The sequence below is a fragment of the Bos grunniens genome, chromosome 23 (assembly GCF_055505025.1).
Source record: "Bos grunniens cultivar Pamir isolate PY7600 chromosome 23, Bosgru_T2T1.0, whole genome shotgun sequence".
In the NCBI taxonomy this organism is placed as follows: domain Eukaryota; kingdom Metazoa; phylum Chordata; class Mammalia; order Artiodactyla; family Bovidae; genus Bos; species Bos grunniens.
Window position 1 is genome coordinate 46,837,420 of NC_141187.1, and position 26,770 is coordinate 46,864,189.

The following is a 26,770-nucleotide window of genomic DNA, read 5'->3' on the forward strand; positions in this document are numbered from 1 at the left end:
GTCAAATTCTGACATAGGTTGAAGTATTCATAGAACTAAATTAATTACAAATTACCTTTAACAGAACTGCTTACAGATTGGGTGACAGAATATATCAAGATTATTGTCATTACTATTCTATCTGGGATTCCCAGGTTTTTCAGTGGTGAAGAATCCACCTGCCAATGCAGGAGACCCAGGTTTGACCCCTGGGTCAGGAAGATCCCCTGGAGGAGGAAACGGCAACCACTCCAGTATTCTTGCTTGGAGACCAATGGACTATGGAGCCTGGCAGGCTACAGTCCACGGGGTCGAAAAGAATCAGATGTGACTGAGTGCTGAGCACAGCATATTTTATCTAGTTTAATGAAAGAACCAAAATGCTTCATTCGAAAACTTCGTTATGATCCATCTCCTTCTGAGTTCCGGCCTATTTCCTTGAAAAGGATCAATCACATTAAAGTCTCTGTTAATTATTTTTTCCTTTTCAGTACTTACATAAATATAGTCAAATAGCTATAAGAGTACAAAGTAATGGCCCCAGTAGGGCTTCTTGGACTGACCAGTGGACATCGTCTGAGAATGTCCTGCCAGGGCCATGATCCCTAGGGACCTAGGTCCTCAAAGGTAGGATGTGGTTTTCCTATCTCAGAGCACTTTCATCTGCTGTTTTCTTCACCTAGAGGGATTCCCCCTAGATTTTCTCATGGCTTCGTAACTGCTAGTTCTGCCAGTCACTGAGCTCTCAACTCAGATACAAGCTTCCCTGGTGGCTCAGATGGTAAAAGTGTCTGCCTGCAATGTGGGAGACCCGGGTTCGACCCCTGGGTCAGGAAGATCCCCTGGAGAAGGAAATGGCAACCCACTCCAGTACTCTTGCCTGGAAAATCCTGTGGACGGAGGAGCCTGGTGGGCTACAGTCCATGGGGTCTCAAAGAGTCGGACACGACTGAGTGACTTCACTTTCACCACATCACTCACATTTCTTCACAACACTGCTTTAAAATTATTTTGTTTATTGTCTTATTCCTTCTCATTAAATAGAAACTTCATAAAAGAAAAGGAGCTATAATCTTCAAGGCTTTATCTAGAACATCTAGAGTCAACAGGGATTGGCACACATTTTTATTAAGGACCAAAGAGTAGATACTTGAGGATTTATTGACCACAGAGTTCAGTCACAACTACTCAACTCTGTCATTATGGCATGCAAGCTACCATAGACAATATGTAAGTGTATGGACAAGGCTGTGTTCTAATAAAACTTTATTTACAAAGAACAGTCAGCTGGCCAGATTTGGCCTATGGCTGTAGTTTGCCAAACTTTGCTCTAGAATATTGTATTGGAATGTAGTACTCAGTGTTGGTCACTCAGTCATGTCCGACACTTTGCCACTGTCCATGAAATTCTCCAGGCAAGAATACTGGAGTGGGTTGCCATTTCCTTCTCCAGGGGATCATCTGAACCCATGTATCAAACCCGGGTCTCCTGAATTGCAAGCAGATTCTTTACTGTCTGAGCCACTAGGGAAGCTCCACAGTATTCAGTAAATATTTTTAAATGAATGAACGTACATTTTTTTTTCACCTAGACTGATACAAAGAAATGATTCAGTTCAGTTGCTCGGTTGTGTCTGACTCTTTGCAACCCCATGGACTGCAGCACACCAGGCTTCCTTGTCCATCATCAACTCCCAGAGCTTGCTCAGACTCACAGTCCATCGAGTCAGTGATGCCATCCAACCATCATCTACTTGTTACTCCACAACAACCAAACAACAATGTATTGTTTTGTCATAAATCCTTAGCCCTGGTAATCCTGAGTAAAAGATGCACTAAATTGTTGGAGGTAATCAAGCAGCACCAGTGTGGCTTCATCTGGTTTTACTCTTATTTTTCAGACTGATAGTCTTGGGCTACACCCAGCACGCTCCAAAGAAGGAACCCAGAAACAGCAAAACAGACATCCAAGTCTTAAAGGACGGGGGACCTCACAAGTCTGAAACAAAAGGTCCTGGAGCAATACCCCCACCATGGACAGCAAAGGGCAGGCAGAAAGCAACAACAACCTTCACGCCTCAGGCAAGAAAGAAGCTACTATTTCTTGGCGAAACTGATGGCAGGGTGGCTCATCAGTTACCAGGGAAACAGGCAGCTGGGACGGGGGCAAGCACAGAGGCACTTAATGATTAAGCCCTGTAATTAAGAGGGTTGGTTAACCAGATGAGTGAAGTGGGACTGGTCAAGAAGGGGATGCTGCTGCTGCTGCTAAGTCGCTTCAGTCGTGTCCGACTCTGTGCGACCCCATAGATGGCAGCACACCAGGCTCCCCCGTCCCTGAGATTCTCCAGGCAAGAACACTGGAGTGGGTTGCCATTTCCTTCTCCACAAGAAGGGGATACAGAGTGAGCAAAGAAACAGCCACCTTGAATGGCCTGACCATATACACCAGGACAGAGCTTTCTTTACACAAAGGAAAGCATATGGCCATGGAAAGAATGTGATTTCTAGGGTCGGTTTCTATCGTTCGCCAAAAAACACACTCTGAAGAAAAGCAGACTGATTTAAAGTCACAATAAATTATGAGTGATCCATACAAGAGAACAAGTAATAAAAGAAAAATCTTATAAAAGCATATTTATTGCATATTAATTATGGACAAATGAATGGGAATTCATGTTATCTCTGGTCAGAACGTGAAGATATGATCCCAGTTCCGTGTTAACAGGGGTAGAACCATTTCCTTTTTCTATTTAATGAAATAATTAGTGGGAAAAAGAATACCTTCTGGCATTTGCCATCTCCTATGTTCCTTTATTGTAGCAACAAGAAAAGCCGTAATTTATTTTAAGTGATGGATAATAATATATCCGTGACATTTTAGACCTCCTTCTGGACCTGTGGGCTGATAAATATTTTAAAGTAATAAACAAGAATTATCAGACCAAATGGGAAGTATAATTCAAAATTTAAGGGTTTACACATGTGAACCTGGTGTTCTTTGCAAGGTATAGATGACATCAATGGTATAATTTCTACAAGCAAAGAGCAGAACGCTTAGCGGCTAGCTGTCACACTCTCCCCCCCTTCCCCCACCTCCGCCATCTTGTTAGAAAAATAAGACTAAATCCTTTCAGAGATGACGGACTTGTGTTCTCAAAATGTGGTCCGTGGCCTACGTGCCTGCATCAGCCTCACTTGTTATGCTTGTTAAAAATTTGTATTCCTGATCTGCAGCTGAGAGCAGCTTGATGCATCCAGGTCTCTGTAGTTGATTAAATCCTCAGGTGCAATTTATACACAATAATGTCTGAGAATACGTTGAGAATTCACACTGCGTTACAGTAGATTAATCATACAGTGACACTGAGCCAGTCTTTTCCTAGTTGAAGGTCCAAAGAATGTGAGAACCATTTTTGTGGATTTAAAATTATAAAATAATATGTGTTTTAAAAAACCCTGAAAAATGAAAAAATATTAAGACAAATCATTTCATAATACGGCTATTGGGGGGAAAAACAATTTGGGGTGAGTACTGGGGTGAATTTCCTTCCCACACACATTTTTAATTCAAGGAACAAGACCATCCTCTTGAGCCAGAGCCTCACGCGAGACAAGGGATCTCCTGCGGAGACTGACCAGCTCCCGACCTCATCCCCGAAAGGAACCGGACTGACCCCTCCATCTGACCGCTGCATCCTGCAAAATTCAGGGTCATCCTGCATCCCAAGTGGGAGCCTTCATCTGCCTTTAACGTGTGCTTGAAAGCCCTGGAGCCGAGTCAGCGAAGGACGAACGACGACGTCCTGGCCCCCTGCAGCCCCCTCTTCCCCCAGATCGGCTGCGCTGGCAGCCTCCGGGGCTCGGGGTGGGTGAGACCGGGGTACAGCCGGCGGGCGATGCCTCGGGTCCTGGCTGAGCCTCCGCGAACGTTGAGCATCCGAGCGCAGCGGGCGCCCGCGGGGCCTGCACCTCGCCGCCCGGTCGGTAGGGGGCGCCGGTGTGTATGTGTGTGTTTGTGGCGGGAGCCGGGCCTGCACATCGCCGCCCGGCCGGCAGGGGGCGCCGGTGGCGGGGGGTAGCCGCCGCCGCCTGGCCCGCGCGCCCCTCCCCCGCCAGCCCGCACGCGCGGCGTTCCGCGAAGCCCGGGCGAGGGGCTGGGCGGGGCGCGGCGGGCGCCCGAAACGGCCCTGCGGCGGGGGGCGCGCGCGCGAGCCCGAGGGGGGCGGGGCGGCGGGGGCGCGCGGCGCGCGGGGGCGGGGCGGCGGGCGCGCGCGGCGGGAGCGCGGGCAGAGGGACGCCGGCTACCCTGGACAGCGCACCGCCGGCCGCCGGGGTCGCCGCGCCTCCGGCCATGGTGAGTGGGCGCCGCGCGCCTCTCGCCGCCGCCGCCCCTTCCTCCTTTCCGCCACCGACGCGCGGGGCGGGAAGGGGGCTGAGCGGCCGGCGGCGGCGGCGGCGGCGCGGGGGGCTGCGGGTTCGGCCGCTGGAACCCGTCGCTGTCGGCGGGCCGCGCCGCGCGGGCCTGGGGAGGGGGTGGCGGACGTTTGGGGACGGGGGGCGCGCGGGCCGCGCCCGGGCTCGCCGTGTCGCCGGCTCCGCGGTCCCGCCCGGCCCCTCCGGCGCCCGCCGCCGCGTCCAGTCCCCTGTTGCATGCACGTGCCCTCCGCGCCGCCCCCCTCGTCCCGCGGCGGCCGCTCCACTCTCCGGGTCCGGGGGACGGCGCCCCGCTTCGCGCGGGACCGGCCCCGCCGCGGGACTCACGCCGGCTCCGGGGCGCTAACGGTTGAATTCCCGCCTGCACGGAGCCTGCAAGCGCCGGGGGTGTGTCTGCGCGCGGCCCCCCCAGGTTTGCACGGCGGGGTTGGGGCGGGGTGTCCCCGTGTGAACCGGGGTGAGCGGGCCTCTCTGCTCCGTTCTTCTCCCCCCGCAACCGCTGTCTCCGCAGGCTCCGGCTCATTTCCCAGTTTACGAGGCTTTCTGCTGGATCTTAGGCTTAGTTCCCGGAGAGAAAGGGGCGTGTGTGTGTGTCCCCGCGTGTCCCTGACCCAGGCATCGCTCGAGACTGTTGGTGGCAGAGCCCTATTCTGTGACTCCAAAAAAAAAAGGAAAGTGTGCGCGGAACTCAGATGTGAAGTCTCGTACGTCCTCGGTGGCCCCTGTTTATCTTTGCTTCTCTCCTCCCTCCCAGATGGTCCCCTCTCCCCCACTTCAGGGCTCGTTAAAAGAACGCGCATCTCCTTTCACCCCGCTCCAGCTGACACCAGTCAGTCCTAGATTTTTGTCCACCCTCTCCCCTTTCGGGCACACGCAATCTCCCTGTGGACGGAGGAGCCTTCTTTTTTGGCCACTCACCGCAGTTCGTAGGACCCTAGTCGGCTTCATTTTCTCCCCGCCTGAAGCATCTCTATTGTTTAACACACTCTCTATTTAGTTTATGGACTTTCTTGAATGCGTTTCCCACTGGACTGTCAGTTTCGGTAGGGCAGAGTTGGGGTTTTTATTTTTATTTTTTGTCATTTTGTTGACTGCTCCATTCCTGGTGCCTGCACAGATGCCTGGCCAATCGCCAGTGCTCCGTAATCTGAAAAAAGTAGCCCAGTAAAGGAGCATACTGATGCTAATGTACAAATAAGAAACAGCAGCACGACTATAGGTTTATCTATTCAATTAACAGTTGTAATGATGAGAATCACGGGTGATGTTGAGAGGAGACATGCTTTTGGATGAGAGGGACTCAGTGTGGTGGCCCTTGATGGTAAGAGTAGAGTTGGCCGAGCTTTTGGTAGCTTGGCACCTGGGTGGACAAAGGGTTTTTAGGGCTAACTGGCTGTGTCCTTCTGGTCCTGAACCTTTGCTCCAAATTATTATGAATTACAACGAGTAAGGGAAATGTCCAAGAAAGTCTCCTTAACTGAATGGAAGAATCATGGGAACCTAAAAAAGCCAGAATAAAGGGCAAGCTGATACTGCCTGAAGACAAGCATTTTTCAGAAACTTCGGGTCTTCAGAGAATTATTTCACTTGTAAATGTCCAAATCCGAGTCTTCCCACTTGGAAAAAAAAAAAACGATGCAGAGTGTGTGAAACTTCAGGGTTTATAAGGTAGTGGTTTGGTTCAGAGACACCCCTCTGGATCCAAGTCCAACATGAACAGTCTCTCAAGGTGTGTCTGCTAATTCATCTTACTCCAAAACCCGTTTTTCTTTCAAGTTCCGTTTTTTCCACTTCCAGAGTATAAATTTATGGTAATCCTTTGTTTAAAGCCTGGGAAAGTGTGCTTTTATAGTCTGAGCCAAACTGCTTAATCTACCTGGTTAATGTTTAATCATTTCTGTAAATGATGTGATTTTAACCATCATTGTGCAAGTCTGTGGTTCTGACTACTGTCTTGCCCAGATAGGTAGTAAAAAATTAAAGATAAACAGGAAAGAAAATTTTCTTTCTAATTAAAAACTAGCAACCAACTAAACCAAATATAAGATATCTCATTTTTATGCAAGTTTATATTTTTAGGAGATTTTGCTATGTATGACTCCAGTCAAAATATCAAGCCATTTTTTTCTTTTCTTCAAAAGCATATCAAATCCATTTTAGACGCATCCAGTTGGGTAAGCTTACTTTTTGGTTCTCCAACAAAAGGCTGAAATTTTAGCTTCCTCCAAGACATGTTTTTTTTTTTTTTTAGTTAAGATATAATCGATCCCTTCAAAACATGTTAATCACAGTTTTGGAGTCTTGTCTATCTAGTCATCTTCAGGAGGCAGGGCCCTTCTGGTTAGAGTTAGTTGCGTCCAGGATCACCTGCCTTGGACATGCGCTGTGTACAACCTAATTCAGCAGGTTTGGGTGTTAGGTGTAGACGTTGACTGAAGGCACGGAGCCGCACTGGAAGCTCTTCTTCAGGCTCAACATAGACAAAGGAGGTCAAATTGCTGCTGCTAAGTCGCTTCAGTCGTGTCCGACTCTGTGCGACCCCATGGACTGCAGCCTACCAGGTTCCTCCGTGCGTGGGATTTTCCAGGCAAGAGTACTGGAGTGGATTGCCATTAGTTCCCATAATTCTGAAGTTACAAATTTGCTCACTTGTGTTTTTTCTTAACCTTGGAATTAGGACATTGCTGGTATTTCACCAGCTCTTAACAATGAACTATTACAATAAATTGCTAGTTTAAATACAGCCATTTAAAATTTAACAATTTAATAGCAGAATATCAATTGTTCTGGGGTTGATGTAGCAATTTGGAACCTGAGGCATGGACTCAACTTTGGGTTTGAATTCCAGCACAGCATTTAACTGTGACCTTGGGCAGATTAACTTCTCTTGGCCCCAGCTTTTTATTCTGTGAAAAAAAGATGCTAATGTTATTCCATAAGGTTGTTTTCGGAGAAGGCAATGGCACCCCACTCCAGTACTCTTGCCTGGAAAGTCCCATGGATGGAGGAGCCTAGTGGGCTGTAGTCCATGGGGTTGCTAAGAGTCAGACACGACTGAGCAACTTCCCTTTCACTTTTCACTTTCCTGCATTGAAGAAGGAAATGGCAACCCACTCCAGTGTTCTTGCCTGGAGAATTCCAGGGACGGGGGAGCCTGATGGGCTGCCGTTTATGGGGTCGCACAGAGTCGGACACGACTGAGGCAACTTAGCAGCAGCAGCAAGGTTGTTTGAGGAACAAATAAGATAATGCACTTGATGTGGCTCATTTAGTCCTGCGCATGTTCAGTAAATGTTAACTGTTATAATGACGTGTTTTTTTTTCTTTCTCGCATATGTGTTTGCAGTTCAGACCCTCCTAAATGATGTATGTGATTCTTCTCAGAATTCTCTTCCCCTTATGTGGTCCTAAAACATTCCTAGTATTGTTCTGTATGCATGCCTTCCAGGAGAAATATAATGCAGGCCATATGTGTGATTTAAAATTTTCTACTAGTCACTTTAAAAAGTAAAAAGAGACAGGTGAAATTAATTTTTAACATATTTTTAACCTAATTCACAAAAATGGTATTTCAACATGTAGTAAGTGTAGAAAACAGTGGGTGCTTTTTTTTTTCCATGTGTAATCTTTAAAATCTGGTATGTGTTTTATGCTTGGAACTTGTTCTATTCAGCCTCACCACGATTTCTCAATAGCCACACATGACATGGTTCGAGGTCGAGGTTACTGTGTTAGACAGAACAGCTCTGGGGTGATCCACACCTTCCAGATGTACCTCCTGTCTGCTGGGCCCTTTGCACTCGCGAGAGCCTCCCTGCCACCTTAAACCCAGCATTACTGAAAGAGAGCTCCTCGCCTTTCAGACTTGCCTCCGGTCCGTCTTGCTGTTAGTAATTCCACCAGCTCCGGCATCTACGGTGTCAGAAATCTGATTCTTACTCTTTCTCTCCTCTTTGTGTTGTTTATCGTCTAATCTCATATTTTAACTTGAAAATGTCTTTCACTGTCTCCAGCCCCTTTTCCACTATTGCTTTTTCTCCAGGTTTCCTCTTCTGTTGTCTGATTGTTTCTTTACTTGAAGCTTGTTCTTTCATCATCGTTTTCACGTAGCTCAATGCTGGGGGCTCTCTCCTAATATTTTCACTCCCTCCCACCTCCCCAGCCCCCTGCTTCCCTTCCCCAAGCCTGCCTCTCTCTCCAAACCACCAGCCTCCACACCCTGTCCATTCCTTCACTGGCTGTTTTTCGTGAGTCACAAATGGTTTCCATTTGATCGCTTCTTTCCGTGTTGAACATCTTTTCCTTTATCAAATATCCAAAGAAATAGACTTACTTTAACTGATGATGGACTTTAACTGATGATGTGGTATTAAAACGAACCGTCCAAGGAAAGCAGCACAGGTAGAGGGAGGAGAAATATCAACCACAGGCCGCGCAAAGGATGTTACTGTTGAGCTTCATCTACTTTCCAAGAACTGTCAATGGACCCGGTTAATAGCAGCAACCAGCACATCAGTGATGACACCCTGCCTTTCTCAGTGCCCTAGCGGGACAGGGCACCGCCCTCTGTGCCTGGAGAGCAAGGGCACAGAGCAGAAGAAAGGCCTGAATGGGGAGCCAGGAGCCCTAGCCTCTCGTCCTGGGTCTGTCGTGGACCAGCTCTGTGCCCTTGACCAGGTTACTCTGGGGCACTGGTTACTCATCAGCAAAATGGGCTCCTCTCGTTTTCACAAGATGATTTTGTCAGAAGCAAATGGGGCCTTTACACTGGCTGTTCTCTCTGGCTGGGTGTTTCCTATGCGAGCTGTGTGGTTGTCTTCCTAATACCTTCTTAGTTGGGCTTACCCCAACATCACTATTTAAAACTGGAGCCTGCTCTCGGCCGAGTTACATGCATCTCCTTACGGCTCTCTGCTTTTTCCATAACACTACAACTTTATAATTTACTCATTTACATAGCCCTGGGAATCTTCTGATCATTTATTACGTTGTGTGCTTTCTTGTCCTTCCTACATGAAGGCAGGCTTCGCAAGGCCAGGTGTCTGTCTGCGTTGCTCAGTGACGTAGCTCAGGCACCGAGCCTAACCCCTGACGGTCGGTGAACGCTGAGCCACTGTTGACCAAGTGCTGGCAGGTTCTGCTGGCTCCCCGAGCAGTGCTCCTGTCTCCTTACGTCCCATTTCCCACCTGCCGAGGACGAATTGGGAAACGAACTTTTGCTTTGCAGACATATCCACAGTAATTTACTTCAAAGGACAGTCTCTTAATGCGTTTAAAATCACCACCATTCAGTTTAGGCCTGTTTGAGCAATATAGATACTTCACCAAGGCACAGACGCCCGAGTGACCTGTTAGTAAATGATCATGTGTGTGTATTCCCACATCTGTATTATACTTCATAATCGTTATATTTATGGAAGGTTAGGTTGTTATTTCTAAATAGGTAAACCTGTAATTTCATAAGTTCTTATTGAAATCAAAATGTGTGTGCATTTCTGTAATTCTGCTTGCATTTCATAATTTGTAGACCAGGCCAGATTATATTGTTTTTACATAATGAAATCTATAATTATAGATTTAAGTTCTATAATTATACAATTAAGTTCTTTAAAAACGAATAGTTTAATAATATAAACAAAGTTATCATGCATAAATTTACTGAATAATTACATATGTTGCCTTTTTTTGGCTTTGAGTTATCACTTCAATGCACTACAAGTATAGTAATATTCTATAGTTATTAATCAGTAAGATTTTTTTAATGCATTTTTACACACATTATCTGGTTTGAAGCCTCACAAAAGACTTTTGAGAGAGACAAGTCCTGTAGACTCTACCAATTTACAGGTGAGAAAATTGAGTTTAAAACAAGAAATGATTTACTCAGGATCACATACTACAGGTAACAAAACCAGGCACAAGCCTTCTGACTCCAAAAATGTCATCTCTTTTGCTAATCCTGATATCCTTATCCTAGAACCAGCGCAAATGTACTCTTCTCATACAAATACGATGAAAGAAGAGCTGTTTCTTGTTACTGTAGATGAGAAGGGAAAAATCAGAATGACTTCCCCATGTAATTTTTTTCTCATAAATTAAAAGAATAGGTAGGTAGATGGATAGAGATATACATACACACATACATTCAAAAGTAATGAGTATACATAAAACCTAAAAGTCTGTTTCATTTGTATGGAAATGGAGCACATAAGAGAAAGCCATTTTAAATGGAGGTGATCATGAACAATATATGTGTGTATCAAACCTAATCTACTTACCAGTATAATAAATATGGAAACACCTGAATAGTAGATAATTAATTTACAAAGGAAGTAAAGTCTGTTTTTGAGTAGAATGACTGCAGTGTTGAGACATCACTCAGACCAACAGCAACTCTGCACAAGAATTTTTGGTTCATAATGAGAGTTCACCATTTGGGTTTATTTCCAATACTTAAACAATGTACTGATTTTTCTATGAGGCTCAGTAGAATTTGGTTACTAGAATTTTTGAGTTTAATAACAGATGCTATGGCAACTTGGGAGACCGTAATTTTTTTTTTTTTTTGACCAGGTTCAAAAAGTTTATTGACCAATATGCTGAAGAGTTAGGTTAAAAATTAACTCGCGCCTTTCAAGAAGAAATCAGAAGGTGTGTATAAGGCAAAAATCAGTGAGGCCACTTGAGTTTTCCGGAGGGCTCAGCCTGAGAGCGACTCTCCTCTCTGCCTCTGGGGGGGTCCATGCGGGGCTCACCAGGCACCGTGGGAAGGAGGGCCGCTGCGCTTCGACTTTCTCAAAGGCTTTCGTCCCAGGAAGACACCCTCTCTTGGAGCCAGCAGCTTCCTTGATTTTTGGAAATTACAGATTTCATGGCTGTTTAATGTCGGTGAAGTTATGCCCGAGAGAGGGTGTCTTGGGTTGTCGGCAAAATACTCTGCTGTCAGAATTGTACCTGGAAGCTGTTTCACATCCCTTCTCTCCACGGGCTGAAGAGTTGTTAGTTCTTTGTATATTCAAGGAAAGCATTGCTGTCCTTTGGCCTCTTATCTATTCCGATTCCTAAAAAGGAATGGCATGTGTCACAAGTCATCTTGGGATTTACTGGCTAAAATCTGTTTCAGACTCAAAGCACACTGCCTTCCCTACTGTGTTTCTTCAGCAACGGTGTCATGCTTACCTTGACCCCTTCAAGATCCTGCCTCTCCTACTAAAATGTTTCTGTGGTTTTTTGGTTTCTTTGTAAATTAGATTTCAGTTCAGTTCAGTCGCTCAGTCGTGTCTGACTCTTTGCGACCCCATGAATCGCAGCACGCCAGGCCTCCCTGTCCATCACCAACTCCCAGAGTTCACTCAGACTCATGTCCATCGAGTCAGTGATGCCATCCAGCCATCTCATCCTCTGTCGTCCCCTTCTCCTCCTGCCCCCAATCCCTCCCAGCATCAGAGTCTTTTCCAATGAGTCAACTCTTTGCATGAGGTGGCCAAAGTACTGGAGTTTCAGCTTTAGCATCATTCCCTCCAAAGAAATCCCAGGGCCAATCTCCTTCAGAATGGACTGGTTGGATCTCCTTGCAGTCCAAGGGACTCTCAAGAGTCTTCTCCAACACCACAGTTCAAAAGCATCAATTCTTCGGAGCACAGCCTTCTTCACAGTCCAACTCTCACATCCATACGTGACCACTGGAAAAACCATAGCCTTGACTAGACGGACCTTTGTTGGCAAAGTAATGTCTCTGCTTTTGAATATGCTGTCTAGGTTGGTCATAACTTTCCTTCCAAGGAGTAAGCGTCTTTTAATTTCATGGCTGCAGTCACCATCTGCAGTGATTTTGGAGCCCAGAAAAATAAAGTCTGACACTGTTTCCACTGTTTCCCCATCTATTTCCCATGAAGTGGTGGGACCGGATGCCATGATCTTCGTTTTCTGAATGTTGAGCTTTAAGCCAACTTTTTTACTCTCTTTCACTTTCATCAAGAGGCTTTTTAGTTCCTCTTCACTTTCTGCCATAAGGGTGGTGTCATCTGCATATCTGATGTTATTGATATTTCTCCTGGCAATCTTGATTCCAGCTTGTGCTTCATCCAGCCCAGCATTTCTCATGATGTACTCTGCATGTAAGTTAAATAAGCAGGGTGACAATATACAGCCTTGACATACTCCTTTTCCTATTTGAAACCTGTTCCATAAATCTTTTTCTCTTTACAATTTAAAAGTAAGTGGATTTGTCCCTGTTGTAACAGATTTCTGAAAAGAACACTGATCTTAGTGGTGCTTGCTTTGTGTAAGATAGAACAGGTGTCTGTCATAGTCGTAAGTCTTTGGTGCACACTTTGCGAATTGATAGAATTGCATTGATTTTTGGAATTGCATTAAGTTTTCTTTTGATGAAAAGAGAACTGTTCTCTACATCGAGTGCCATGTTCTTTAAAATTGACATCAAGGAGACATGGCCGTACATGCCTCAGTGAGCCTTTGAGCAGGTGTGCCCACTGGTCATTCATCTGGCACGTGGTCGTAACAGGCAGTGTGCTCGGCACTGTCAGTCAGCCGCGCAGCGGGAGACTCCTGAGTCCTCCAGCAGGAGCGTATGCCCAGGTCAGCAGCCGAGACAACCAGTCACTCAGGCCAGTAAATGTGCTTTATGTAACATTTTATCCAGTAAGAAGACTTACATGATAAGGTGAATAGTTGTGTTAGTAAAAAAAAAAAAAAAATCTAAACCCTGCAATACAAGGCACGTTTGCTTCAATATCAGGCCAAGAATGTGATCAGGACCAGGAGGTGGCTGGTAACTGAAGAGCTGGAAATCATCAGGGTTGATAAAACTGAGGTCAGGATTTGAGTCTGTGACACCAGTGTACTCAGAAGAGGAGGCAATTCAGTGAGAGGGAAAAACATCAAACCTATCATCGGAGAGCTAGCGTGGGTCGAAGGAGCAGGAATTTTAAATGTACATCTCCAGACTTGGTGAAGCCACACGTGCGGACTCAATCTGAATGCTGGCTGTGGAATCTGTTCGCTTGGAATCTCGTGTACATGAATGTGGAATCTAGTGTTCTAGATGGAGTTCTCAAGGAACGAGGGACACTTCGTAGCAAAGGTTAGTGTATGATCATAAAGGTGTTGGGGGTCAACACTGGATCTTGAGTAGGTTGGATTTTAGTAGGTAGGAAAAAGGAAGGTAGAATTGAACATTCCATCTAGGGATATAACTTGGTAGGGAAGCAGAAAGCAATAACAAGTGCATTTGAGTAAAAGCTGTGTGCTATGAGCAGCTTGTGGACAAGGACACATCTTTGCCGAGCCTAGCACAGAACGGGTGCTCAGAAAGAGTTGAGTTGGAAGGTTAGAGACCAAGGGGATTACGGGATGAATCGAGCCAGATTTTGAAGAGTCTTGAATCTGAGGCTGGGAAGTGTCTTCTAGATTTTGTAAACTGGATTTTGGAATGGAGAGCCAAATGATGAAAGCATTGTTTAGGAAGATTAAGCTGGTTTCCATAACAGCTGGGGCTGGAAGAGCCTAGATAAGGAGGTTATAAGGGGGCTAGTTCAGTGCATTAGTTCTCTTATTTTCATGTTGTCAACTTTTGAAAACAACTCTTTCACCACACACTCCTAGGTTCAATTCTCTACTCCATTTATCTCATCTATAAAATATATATAGTAACATAAGGTGAATATTAGATCAAATAAGATAATATATAAGGCCCCTCTTAACATATAAGCTAGCCAAGAGTAAATACTCAAAACTGGTGGCTGTTGCCCACAGAAACTTCATCATATTCATATTTACAAACCTAACTTTTCTCTGTGCTTGGGATAGAGATCTTTTAAAATCTAACTTGATTGATATATTTACATTAAAAAGTTTTTCATATTCCTGAGATTTTAGTTTTGACATTCAGGACTTTTTCTGGAGAGAATTAAAAAGTGATAAAGACTTTATTCTTTGTCCTTTTCTTTAGGCTGCATGAATTCTGTTAAATAGTGAAAAATGAAAGGTAAACTGTGTTCTCATCTTAGAGCAGTTTTTCTCAGTGATTCTCACCCACAGCTGCAGTCACATAACTGAATGTATTTTGAAAACTGTTTAATGGATTTGAAGTACCATTTTGGAACCTGCTAAGAGTGCCATGTAATCAGATTAAACTTCAGCTATTTTCCCAACTGCCCACATCAAATTGCCTGTGTCTTGAGCCTCTTAATTGTGCTTAATCTAATGCCTTAACCCTTACAAATGTACAAGAAAACAGATCTTCCGTGCTCTGCCTTTGCCACCAGATTGCCATTACTTCACATACTAAAACCCTAAATATAGCTGATTCTTGGATTGGTATGTTGTATTGCAAATCATGAGGAAAGAATATATCATATATATATGATATACATGATTTTATATATTTACTGCTGCTTTTCCTAATTTTCCCCTATCAGTTTAGTAGTGGAAATTGATTAGAAATTTTAGTGTATTTGTAAAACCAAACAAAATAGGTGGACGATATGGGGCTTATTACTTTTCATGATCTAGGAGAGGACAGTGTTAGAAGAGGCTAAGATTAGGTGAGAAAAGTCGAAGACTCGTGGGGTGTGTTGCGGGCAGGGAACAGACCCATCTGCCTGGCATGAAGTTGTTGCTTAGAGGACTGGTTCAGGCGAGGCTGGAGGAGGACTTTGAACCAAGGGAGGGAAGTCTCCAGGTTGCTGGTCCATGATGCCCTCGCACATGAAACCCTTTCCTACCTAACAGTTACTTTGCCTTGTATGGTTCATTCTTTTTTAAAAAGAAAAAATAGGATAATTCTACCTTCAGTGTGTGAGCAACCTTAGAAGAACTTTCCACAATGTCCCTCACAGTGATAATCATAACACGACATATTTGTATGCTTTTCAATTTACAGAACACGTTCACAGCATCTCAGTTGTAGGTTAATTGCTTAGTTAATGATCTGCCTTCCCCTCTGCAGTATAAGGTCTGTAAGGGCAAGAACTTTGTACATCCTGCTTACCGCTGCAGTTGCCACACTAGGATGGTGCCAGTATGCAACAGATACCCAAAGAATACTCGCTGGATAAACGGTCAGATGTGTCCAGCAAGAGGAAACAGACTTGGGTTGTTTTATTCAGAGTCCTATGACTAGTACATGGTGGTTTGAGGATTGAAGCCCACTCTATACCTGCGTCTCATCCACCATCGCTTGTTTCATTATAGTAATTGACTTTCCTGCTACCCATGGTAATTTCAGCAAGACTGAAAAATCACAAATCATAGAAAGTGACAGGTTTGATCACATCAAAATGTTAAATTTTGACATGACAGAAGACACTATTAGGCAGAGATTTAAAAAACAAGCAACAGACCAGGAGAAGGTATTTGCCATCTGTGTAAGAGTATAGATTGTTATATAGATGACTTACATAAACTCAGTAGATGAAGGCTTCCCAGGTGGCTCAGTGGTAGAGAATCCGCCTACCAGTGCAAAAGACACAGGAGGTACGGGTTCAATCCCTGGGGCGGGAAGAACCCCTGGAGGAGGAAATGGCAACCCATTCCAGTATTCTTGCCTGGAAAATCTTATGGACAGAGGAGTGTGGTGGGTCCATGCGATTGCGAATAATCGGACATGACTGACCACGCACACATAAATGCAAACAACAGATAAGCAACCTGTTAGAAGCATAGATGGGCAGCCGTTATTAATGGCAGCTCACTGCAGAGGAAACCACAAGTCAATAAACATTGAAAGGCATGCACAACCGCAGTAGTAATAAGGAAATGCAAATTAAAGCCACGCAACACACATGAACTTGACAGAAACTTAAAAATGCTGACAGCAAATCCTGTAACTTTTCGTAGAGCACTATGGTAGTTTTTACCAAAATCAGAAATTTTAATAAACAACATGGCAATTCCCAGAGAAATTCTCGCTTATAAACACAAGGAGACTTGTATAAAGCATCATCATTTGTAATAGCCCCCAAACTGGAAATAACCTATAAAGCCTAAAAAACCTATAATGCATAACATTATAGAATATTCATATGATGAGATACATACAGCAGTTACAGTGAGTGAACTGGAATAGATGAAGCTGCAGAAATCAAGTATAATTTATATGCACCCTTAAAATGTACAAAAGCAATGTGATTTTTGTTTGAATATCTATAAATATATAAAAAATGGACAAGAAGGCCTTATATCAAAACGATTGCAGTGGTTATATCTGAGGAGGGAACAAGGGACTCAGGGTCAGGGAGGCATACAAAGGGAAGGGCGACTTTATCAATTATGTTTTATTTCTCTATTCCCAGCACCTGCTAGGTGTATTCGGTAAATACTGAATTAGTTTTAAAAGATTTGAAACAAATGTGATAGTTTTAACACGTGATACTTATTTTACTCTTCTTTACCTTTTTATGCCTTTCCGTTTTTTTCTTAAGTTGAAAATGGATGTGGGATCTGCATTAGAGATCGGATATGAATAGCACATGTAGGACAGATGAGCTGCAAGACAGGATGGTCTTCTGTTTTCTGAGACCCTAGTCCATCCTTTTTGGCTGGCGGAACCAACTCTGAAAGAAAGACCTTACAGGGTCAGACTCAGTCACCATGTGGTTTTAGAGGACTAAAGGATAAGCTGCACATGGGCCTGTTTGTTGTTCTCAACATTCATCAGAGGAAGAAGGGTGTTTTCCCAGGAGCCATAAATAGCCAAACACCAACAATAGCACCTGATCACACTTAGTAAGCCAGAGCTCCAGGAACTCTCAGGGGAACCTTTCCTGTATTTACTCATCCTCAGGGCAGGCCTGTGAGGTGGTACCAACACCTCCTTTTAGCAGACAGGGAAATCGAGGCAGGCTGGGGAGAGACGCTCGTGTGTCCTCTCAGGAGGCCGTGGCGAGGGACTCTGAACGCCTGCACGCAGCAGCTGTTCGCTCTCTCTAACTGCTAACTTAGGCAGTGCTGTCTCTGCGAATATTCACGTTGAATATCCCTTGGGTCCTTTTCCTGTGTTATAACTCAAACTAGAATTTCGTTCCTCTCCTTTTACACTACTGCACTTCCTCTTCTAATTTTTTGAAAAAGGACCATTAAAAAAATTTTTTTTAAAAGACATCACTGTTGAGATAAGCCTAAATTCAAGAAGGGCCATTTCTCCTATGACATCACTCCCTCTAGATGATTCAAGGGTGATGGTGGAGAAGAGACACAGACGTGACAGTGTGCTGCTCAGTGGGGGCCTGAAAATGCAGGGAATGAATGAACACCTGTTAAGCGTCTGCTTCAGGCGCAGGCCCATCACAGATGCTTTCACAGATATGACATCCACTAAGCTTCACATAAGTTAGGATACTTATTTTATAGATAGCAAAGATGTTACTCTCAGATGATTATCTTGCCCAAGGTTATACAACTACTTAGTGTCAGAACCAAGACTAGAACCCTTGTAAAACTCCCATTCTTTCCAAGGAACCACCCTGAATGCCATGCTGTCTCCTTTAACATAACCCCCACACACACAAGACCCAGGATTGGCTAAAAATAATCACCAGCTGAGTGGGTGGCAAGAAGGCACAACATTCCTCTAAGCAGAGGGTAGTGGTTCATCATTTATTAGCTCATGGAAGTTAGACAAGTCGCTTTACTTCTCAAAGCCTCACTTTCCTGCTCTGTTGAAGGAGGTGAAAATACCTATTTTATAGAGTAGCTGAAAGAATTAAGTGAGATAATAGTATCTAATATCCCCAATAAATACAACAGCTTATTCCTGATAAACACATTCCATTTTCATTTATTACTGCAATTATTATTATCTGTGTGTGTGCTGTGTGCTCAGTCGTGTCCGACTCTCTGCAGCCCCATGGACTGTAGCCTACCAGGCTCCTCTGTTCATGGGATTTCCCAGGCAAGAATACCGGAGTGGGTTGCCATTTCCTCCTCCAGAGATCAAACCGATCCTAGGAGATCAAGCCCATGTCTTACCGACCCAGGGATCAAACCCACGCCTTAAGTCGGCAGGCAGATTCTTTACCACTAGCACCACCTGGGAAGACTATTATCATCTAGTTTCTATAATGAAGAAATCAGTGATATTGGAGGTAATTCTGAAATTAGGAATTCCTCATTTTTTAAAATTCAAAAAACTTTTTTTTTTTTTAAATCTTGCTTCCTGACAGCTGTAGGTAACTAATGAAGGAGAATGTAGTGCTTTCTTTATGAACCAGTCAGTAAGTAAAAAGAAGGAAAGGAGAACCTACACCCATTTTTACAACTCGTAGGCAGTTCTCTGCTGATGGAAATAGTTACTCTGGGCTGAAGCCATTCAATCACAGATCAGCCTGTTCGTTGCCACCAGCTTCTTGCCAAGAGTAAAATCTATAAAAAGTGGCCAAACTGAAGAGTCAGATAAATGTAAAGTTAAATGAAGTTGGAGCTTATCAGAGCAGCCACCGCAAGGGAGGTGTATAGCCTTCTAGGGCAAGAAGCTATTCTATTCCAGAGTTAAAGCGCTACATCCAAATCTAAGGCAAAACCAAATCCCCAAAGAGATTAAGCAACTCATACACTACATTAAGAAGCTCCATAGTCATCATTTAGTTGATGGAAGAGAAGAGAAATCTGTGTCGGTAGATTCTCCCCAACAAAAGTCCAATTTCAGCCCATTTGGAGGTATGGTATTGGAGGAAGTTTTTAGGCACAGGCAAAAGGAATTGGTTATATCAATGGAAATTGGTTACTCCTATTCACAGTAAGGTAATAGTTCTACCACATTCTGAAAATGTTCACTTCTGAAGGCTCTGTATTTTACAAAGATATTGACAGACTAACTGGAATAAATCCAGAAGAGAAAGCTGAAGAAAGCGAGGGTCGAGAGTGCCTGTCACGTTTGTGGATGGGTGTCTGATAGTTTATGAATTAATGGGAGGAGGAAGAAGGGAGCAGGAAAGGCCAGACAACAAAGTTGGGAGTGAGAGCAGGGAAGGGGAGTTTACTGAGGCTTTTGGAAGAAGTGATGGCTTGGTGTGAAATGTCAGGTATGTTCAGGGCTCTCAGGTGAAAGGAAAACGGTCCTGGTCATGTGTGATTTTAGAGAGAACTAGGACTGGTGGGTAACCGTTGGATGGAGAAAGATTTTTAACCCAAAATAAGGAATGGTTTCCTAAAAATGAGAAACACTCTAAAAATAGACTGTGCTACCTTGCCAAGCAGTGAGAAGTGTTTCTCTAGAGGTTTTCCAGTTGGGTGGGTGGGTTTCTATCAGAATTATTGTGGAAATCAAGCATTTCCGACTTCAGCTGCAAAGTTGAATTAGATGCCTTGATTTTTCCCCCCATATTTTGTAAATGAGGTTCACGGCCACAGTACTTGTTGGTGCCGGTTTCCAGGCAAGAACTGGGTCCCTTAACTCGTGTTCCAGTGCTTTCTGCCACATGAAGATGGTTGCTGACTTTATAGGGAAGCAGTCATCTTTACTAAGTGGGTAAATAAATGTGTGGGCATCTCCTTTAAGAGATCTCACGGAACTGGGAAAGCCCCTTCTGGGAGCTTTAATTAATACATGTGTAACATTGAGTCAGTCCTACATTCTGACACTCTGCCAAGTGCATGCAAGTTACCCTTATGAGACTGACATGAATATATTTTATCCTAAAAGATTTTATCCTAAGCTAAAATAACTATTGGAAGGACTGATGTTGAAGCTGAAATTCCAATACTTTGGCCACTTGATGTGAAGCACTGACTCATTTGAAAAGACCCTGATGCTGGGAAAGATTGAGGGCAGGAGGGGAAGGGGACAACAGAGGATGAGATGGTTGGATGGCTTCACCGAATCAACAGACATGGGTTTGGGTGGACTCTGGCAATCGGTGATGGACAGGGAGGCCTGGTGTGTTGCGGTTCATGGGGTCGCAGAGAGTCGGACACGACTGAACTGAACTGAAAATAACCATTGCTGTCATGGAGTTACATAGCTTTGTCTGTGAACATATTTAAGTGACTCTATTAGGAAATTCTTGAGATTGAAGGAATAGCAAGCTAGAATAAGTCCCTGGTAGCTCAGTCTGTGAAGAATGTGCCTGCAGCACAGGAGACCCAGATTCAATCCCTGGGTCGGGAAGATCCCCTGAAGAAGGAAATGAAAATCCACTCCAGTATCCTTGCCTGGAAAATCCCATAGACAGAAGAACCTGGTGGGCTGCAGTCCACTGGGTCACAGAGAGTCGGGTACGACTGAGTGACTAACATTTAGGCTTATAAACAGTTAGGTGAAAATCGGGCTCCTCCTCACTCAGAGGGAAGAGAGAACCGGGGGAAAGCGTGTGTGTGTTGTAAGGTTTTCCCTTTGATGTTAGCAGCTGCTGCCTCATGCTGCATGTCCTGGTGGGCTTAAGAGCTCTATTTTAGTGAGACAATGGACACGAAAAAAATAAAATGCTTCCATTTCCCCACAATTTCTAGCTTGTCTGGTGAAGAAACCAAGGAGACTTGCTATTTAAGAATCAGCTGCTTGGTGGCTGTCCCAGAGATCTGTAATATAACACCTAACCCGAGTCCAGGATTAACGTGGAAGAGTTGGCTGGTCCTTGGTGTTACAGCCGAGAAGGATTGCTAAGGATTTCCCACCACGTGCTGCGCAGCTGAAGCTCGCAGCCCAGCCGGCGTCTTCTGACCTTTTCGCCCAGCCTGCTGCTGGCTGCGGTGGTCTTTCCATTTTCAGCCTCCGGGCTGTTTAAAAGCCATGCAAATTAGTTGGTCAGACTTTCTTTAAAACAACAACAACAAAGAAAACCAAACAAAAAAAAAACCCTGTCTAACATCTCCTCCTTTGACTTTCCACATTTATCTAAGTCCAACACCCATTTTCACACACTCAGACTGGGGAGCTTTTTCTGTCTCTTAAGTCTCTAGGGTCTAAGTTGGGCTACAACTTGAGAAATAACTAGAAACAACTAGAATCAAGTGAGGTCACCAGTGAAGTTCACATGCTCAGCATCCTGTGCCTTCCTAAATAGAACTCTGGAATGTTGCTCACCCCAGTTCTACTGCCCAGAGGTGGTACCCGTTAGCATTACTGAATTTATCTTTTCTCTTTTAAAGACTGGGAGGGAAAACACTGTGAGCCTTTTATAGCTGCTTTAGCTGGGTTGGGAAGATCCCCTGGAGAAGGGAATGGCTACTCACTCCAGTATTCCGGCCTGGAGAATTCCATGGGGTCACAAAGAGTCAGACACGACTGAGAGACTTTCACTTCTTCAGGCATGTATTCACTTTAAAACATTTCTTCTACTCTATTAGAAGTTACATGGCAGATAAGCATTCAAAAGGCCTTGCTTGCATAAAGTTAAACTAAAAAATTACTGAATGAAAATGAGTGAAGTAACCCAGCTTGCCAAAGAAACGACTCAGTGTTCCTCTGAAAGGCTGTGGATTCGGTTTCACCAACTTCAGTCCTGTATGCCCAGTTCATTTCCAAATTACCTGTTGGGCCAACATACTTCAGACACTGGCACCATACATGAAGTTAAACATATTTTTATTTAGTTATAAAGTAAATCACTGTGTTTTATGTTGATCTCCAGTAGTAGCTTCAAAATTCTTATATAGGCAAAGAAGGGGACGGCTGTCTTAATTGGAAGAATAGATAGAGGGTGGGGACCACAGAGGAGGGCTTGAAGCATCTGTTGCTTAGCACTTTAAAGAAAATTGAGAAAACACACTACAAAATACTTTCTATTCTCCACTGAATAGAAATGACTTGTCAATAAGATTAAGGATAGTGAGCCTTCTCTGGTGGTCCAGTGGTTAAGACCTTTCCACTGCAGGGGACTGAGGTGGTCTGGGAACTAAGATGCCACATGCCATGAGGCTAAAAAAAAAAAAAAAAGATTAAGAATGGTAATACTTCATAAAAGTGCTCATCTAACAGGATTCAAAACAATAGCTTGGGAAGAACTAGGAGAGATTTGTGATGCAATGCTGTTTTAAATGGAGAAGGAAATGGCAGCCCACTCCAGTGGTCTTGCCTGGAAAATCCCAGGGACGGGGGAGCCTGGTGGGCTGCTGTCTATGGGGTCACACAGAGTCGGACACGACTGAAACGACTTAGCAGCAGCAGCTGTTTTAAAAAATATGGGTGTCAGAGACTTATATTTATGTAATTTTCTTTATTTTGACATGGTATCTTGGCAGAAATAATCGGCTTAGCCATGCATGATGTATAGTTATAATCACTGTATCTTCTGCCTTATCTCATCTGTCAAATAGATAATACTTCTCACTGCTCTCTTCTCTCCACACCCCCCATAGAGTTGTCTTGTTTTTATCCTCAGTGCAGTGTTTTGGGAGACAGTGTTGGCCTGATGGTTGAATGTTGATTGATGACATTAATTAAGGTGACATCCAGAAGGTGCTCAGAATAACATGAGGTACCTAAAATCAGTGTGTAAAATTCTGACGTCATCATAAATGTCAGTTCAGTTCAGTTCAGTCGCTCAGTTGTGTCCGACTCTTTGCAACCCCATGAATCACAGCATGCCAGGTCTCCCTGTCCATCACCAACTCCCGGAGTTCACTCACAGTCATGTCCATCGAGTCGGTAATGCCACCCAGCCATCTCATCCTCTTTCATCCCCTACTCCTCCTTCCCCCAATCCCTCCAGCATCAGGGTCTTTTCCAATGAGTCAGCTCTTCGCATGAGGTGGCCAAACTATTGGAATTTCAACTTCAGCATCAGTCCTTCCAATGAACACCCAGGACTGATCTCCTTTAGGATGGACTGGTTGGATCTCCTTGCAGTCCAAGGGACTCTCAAGAGTCTTCTCCAACACCACAGTTCAAAAGCATCAATTCTTCGGCACTCAGCTTTCTTCACAGTCCAACTCTCACATCCATACATGACCACTAGAAAAACCATAGCCTTGACTAGACGGACCTTTGTTGGCAAAGTAATGTCTCTGCTTTTGAATATGCTGTCTAGGTTGCTCATAACTTTCCTTCCAAGGAGTAAGCATCTTTTAATTTCATGACTGCAGTCACCATCTGCAGTGATTTTGGAGCCCAAAAAATTAAGTCTGACACTGTTTCCACTATTTCCCCATCTATTTCCCATGAAGTGATGGGACCAGATGCCATGATCTTCGTTTTCTGAATGTTGAGCTTTAAGCCAACTTTTTTACTCTCCTCTTTCACTTTCATCAAGAGACTTTTTAGCTCCTCTTCACTTTCTGCCATAAGGGTGGTGTCATCTGCATATCTGAGGTTATTGATATTTCTCCCGGCAATCTTGATTCCAGCTTGTGCTTCTTCCAGCCCAGCGTTTCTCATGATGTACTCTGCATGTAAGTTAAATAAGCAGGGTGACAATATACAGCCTTGACGTACTCCTTTTCCTATTTGGAACCAGTCTGTTGTTTCATGTCCAGTTCTAATGGTTGCTTCCTGACCTGCAAATAGGTTTCTCAAGAGGCAGGTCAGGTGGTCTGGTGTTCCCATCTCTTTCAGAATTTTCCACAGTTTATTGTGATCCACACAGTCAAAGGCTTTGGCATAGTCAATAAAGCAGAAATAGATGTTTTTCTGTAACTCTCTTGCTTTTTCAATGATCCAGCAGATGTTGGCAATTTGATCTCTGGTTCCTCTGCCTTTTCTAAAACCAGCTTGAACATCTGGAACTTCATGGTTCACATACTGCTGAAGCCTGGCTTAGAGAATTTTGAGCATTACTTTCCTAGCCTGTGAGATGAATACAATTGTGCAGTAGTTTGAACATTCTTTGGTATTGCCTTTCTTTGGGATTGGAATGAAAACTGACCTTTTCCAGTCCTGTGGCCACTGCTGAGTTTTCCAAATTTGCTGGCATATTGAGTGCAACACTTTCACAGCATCATCTTTCAGGATTTGAAATAGCTCAAGTGGAATTCCATCACCTCCACAAGCTTTGTTCGTAGTGATGCTTTCTAACGCCCACTTGACTTCCCATTCCAGGATGTCTGGCTGTAGGTGAGTGATTACACCATCATGATTATCTTGGTCATCAAGATCTTATTTGTACAGTTCTTCTGTGTATTCTTGCCACCTCTTCCTAATATCTTCTGCTTCTGTTAGGTCCATATCATTTCTGTCCTGTATCAAGCCCATCTTTGCATGAAGTGTTCCCTTGGTATCTCTAATTTTCTTGAAGAGATCCCTAGTCTTTCCCATTCTGTTGTTTTCCTCTATATCTTTGCATTGATCACTGAGGAAGGCTTTCTTATCTCTCCTTGCTATTCTTTGGAACTCTGCATTCAGATGCTTATATCTTTCCTTTTCTCCTTTGCTTTTCACTTCTCTTCTTTTCACAGCTATTTGTAAGGCCTTCTCAGACAGGCATTTTGCTTTTTTGCATTTCTTTTCCATGGGGATGGTCTTGATCCCTGTCTTCTGTACAATGTCACGAACCTCATTCCATAGTTCATCAGGCACTCTATCTATCAGATCTAGTCCCTTAAATCTATTTCTCACTTCCACTGTATAATCATAAGGGATTTGATTTAGCTCATACCTGAATGGTCTAGTGGTTTTCCCCACTTTCTTCAATTTAAGTCTGAATTTGGCGATAAGGAGTTCATGATCTGAGCCACAGTCAGCTTCCAGTCTTGTTTTTGCTGACTGTATAGAGCTTCTCCATCTTTGGCTGCAAAGAATATAATCAGTCTGATTTCGGTGTTGACCATCTGGTGATGTCCATGTGTAGAGTCTTCTCTTGTGTTGTTGGAAGAGGGTGTTTGCTATGACCAATGGGTGACCATCAAAAAAAGCCTCTTTTTTTTCTTCTTCACATACAGCTCAGACTGCATTTTGCCTTTCTATGACTTCTTTTCGTCTTAGAGCCTGCTAACGGTGCTCAGTTTGATTTGACATCTGGATTAAAATGTTAAGGAAAAGGTATGATTTTCCCTTATCTTTTAGAAAAGGCCGTACATGGTGAAGTGCGACGCAACTGTCACTATCACTAATACTTGAAACAGAGAGGATGTGATGAGGATCTCACTCAGCAGGGAGAGATGCTGGATTGCTCAGTAACTCCCGCTTATCGGTTGATTTTTATAGCTTGAAAGGAGGAGAATATAATATAGTCTCTCCATGTGACTCATAGATGTCTCTTAGGATTAGCAGTACACATCTTTTGATGTTACCATGAATTTACTGAAATGCTGTGGGTATTGTTTTTGAGTTTTTTTTTTTTTTTTAATGTGGACCATTTTTAAAGTCTTTATTAAACTTGCTACAATATTGTTTCTGTTTTAAGTTTTGATTTTGGGGGCCTGAGGCATGTGGGATCTTAGCCCCCTGACCAGGGATCAAACCCACACCCCCTGCGTTGAAAGGCAAAGTCCTAACCACTGGGCTGCCAGGGAAGTCCCTGTAGATATTATTAGACCATATAGAAATAGAATATAGATGTATAAATAGGTAGAAGACAAAGGTGTGATTATCGCTAAAAATTAGAAATAAAGTCTGGCCCATGTCTTTTACAAGAAACCATTAAAAACATTGCTTTGTTTTCATTTTTGGAAGGATAGCACTTGTACATGCAGAACAGCCAACCTGCCTCCCCTCTGGTCAGCACTTGATAACCAGAGCACATACAAACAGAATCTCCTTTCATCACTGCTGTTAATTGTGAAAGAGCTTCATTCTTCCCCATGTGCCCAAACACAGAAGCTGGTACTGTTCCAAGGTGTCCTGAATACAACTATCTGGCCTTGGGTTAAATCTCCAAGGAGTTTGGTATTCACTCACAACTTCCTGGGGAAATAGAAGTTGTAGTAATCATTGCAAATATCTTGCATCGCAGCCTTAGCAGCTTTCCTGGCTCCTCACATACCCCGTATAGAATCCCTGAATGGCTGTATTTTCTAACTGTGAGATTGACTCTTTTTCTGTATAGCAGATTTCACTTTATACACTTGAAATTAAGGCAAGTTATTTAATAATATCTTTTAATGAGACCAGAATATTATAAAAGAAATAATGTTGGTTCAGTTTTCTTTCCTTATTCTTGAAGAGAAGGTAATAACTTGCAAAACGACTGGCAGGGGAACCTAATATAATTAGGGCACTAATCCGATCATGAAGACCCACCCTCATCAGGTCATCAAAATCTAATTATCTCCCAAAGGCCCTGTCATTGGGGGAGAGGCTTCAACATACCAATATGAGAGAAACAAACATTCAGTTTGTAACACGCAGACTATGCCACTTGTTTTAATTAGTAATTTGAATAAAGGTGCCGAGACTTTAAAAGTGACTAAGCCCAAAGGGAAAATAAATATTTGGAGTTTGCATAATCTTCAGAGTACAAGG

General features: G+C 43.8%; 1 protein-coding gene and 2 long non-coding RNA genes across 3 annotated transcripts in view; 2 read left to right on the forward strand and 1 right to left on the reverse strand.

The window, feature by feature from the left end:
• Positions 1-2,601: 2,601 nt before the first annotated feature.
• Positions 2,602-4,054, reverse strand: LOC147347755 (uncharacterized). Its single transcript, XR_015152556.1, has 2 exons — positions 3,657-4,054; positions 2,602-3,438 (listed from the first exon to the last, which is right to left on the reverse strand). It is a non-coding gene; the product is annotated as an uncharacterized LOC147347755 (long non-coding RNA).
• Positions 3,247-3,925, forward strand: LOC147347756 (uncharacterized). The gene is made up of 2 exons (XR_015152557.1): positions 3,247-3,382; positions 3,555-3,925. It is a non-coding gene; the product is annotated as an uncharacterized LOC147347756 (long non-coding RNA).
• A 216-nt stretch (positions 4,055-4,270) lies between the features above and the next one.
• The window catches only part of ELOVL2 (ELOVL fatty acid elongase 2), a 46,509-nt gene continuing 24,009 nt past the window's right edge, over positions 4,271-26,770 (forward strand). The window contains exon 1 of the mRNA XM_086370331.1: positions 4,271-4,336. Within this exon, the coding sequence (XP_086226457.1) occupies positions 4,334-4,336 (3 nt within the window). The 5' untranslated portion in view covers positions 4,271-4,333. The remainder of the gene's footprint in view (positions 4,337-26,770) is intronic.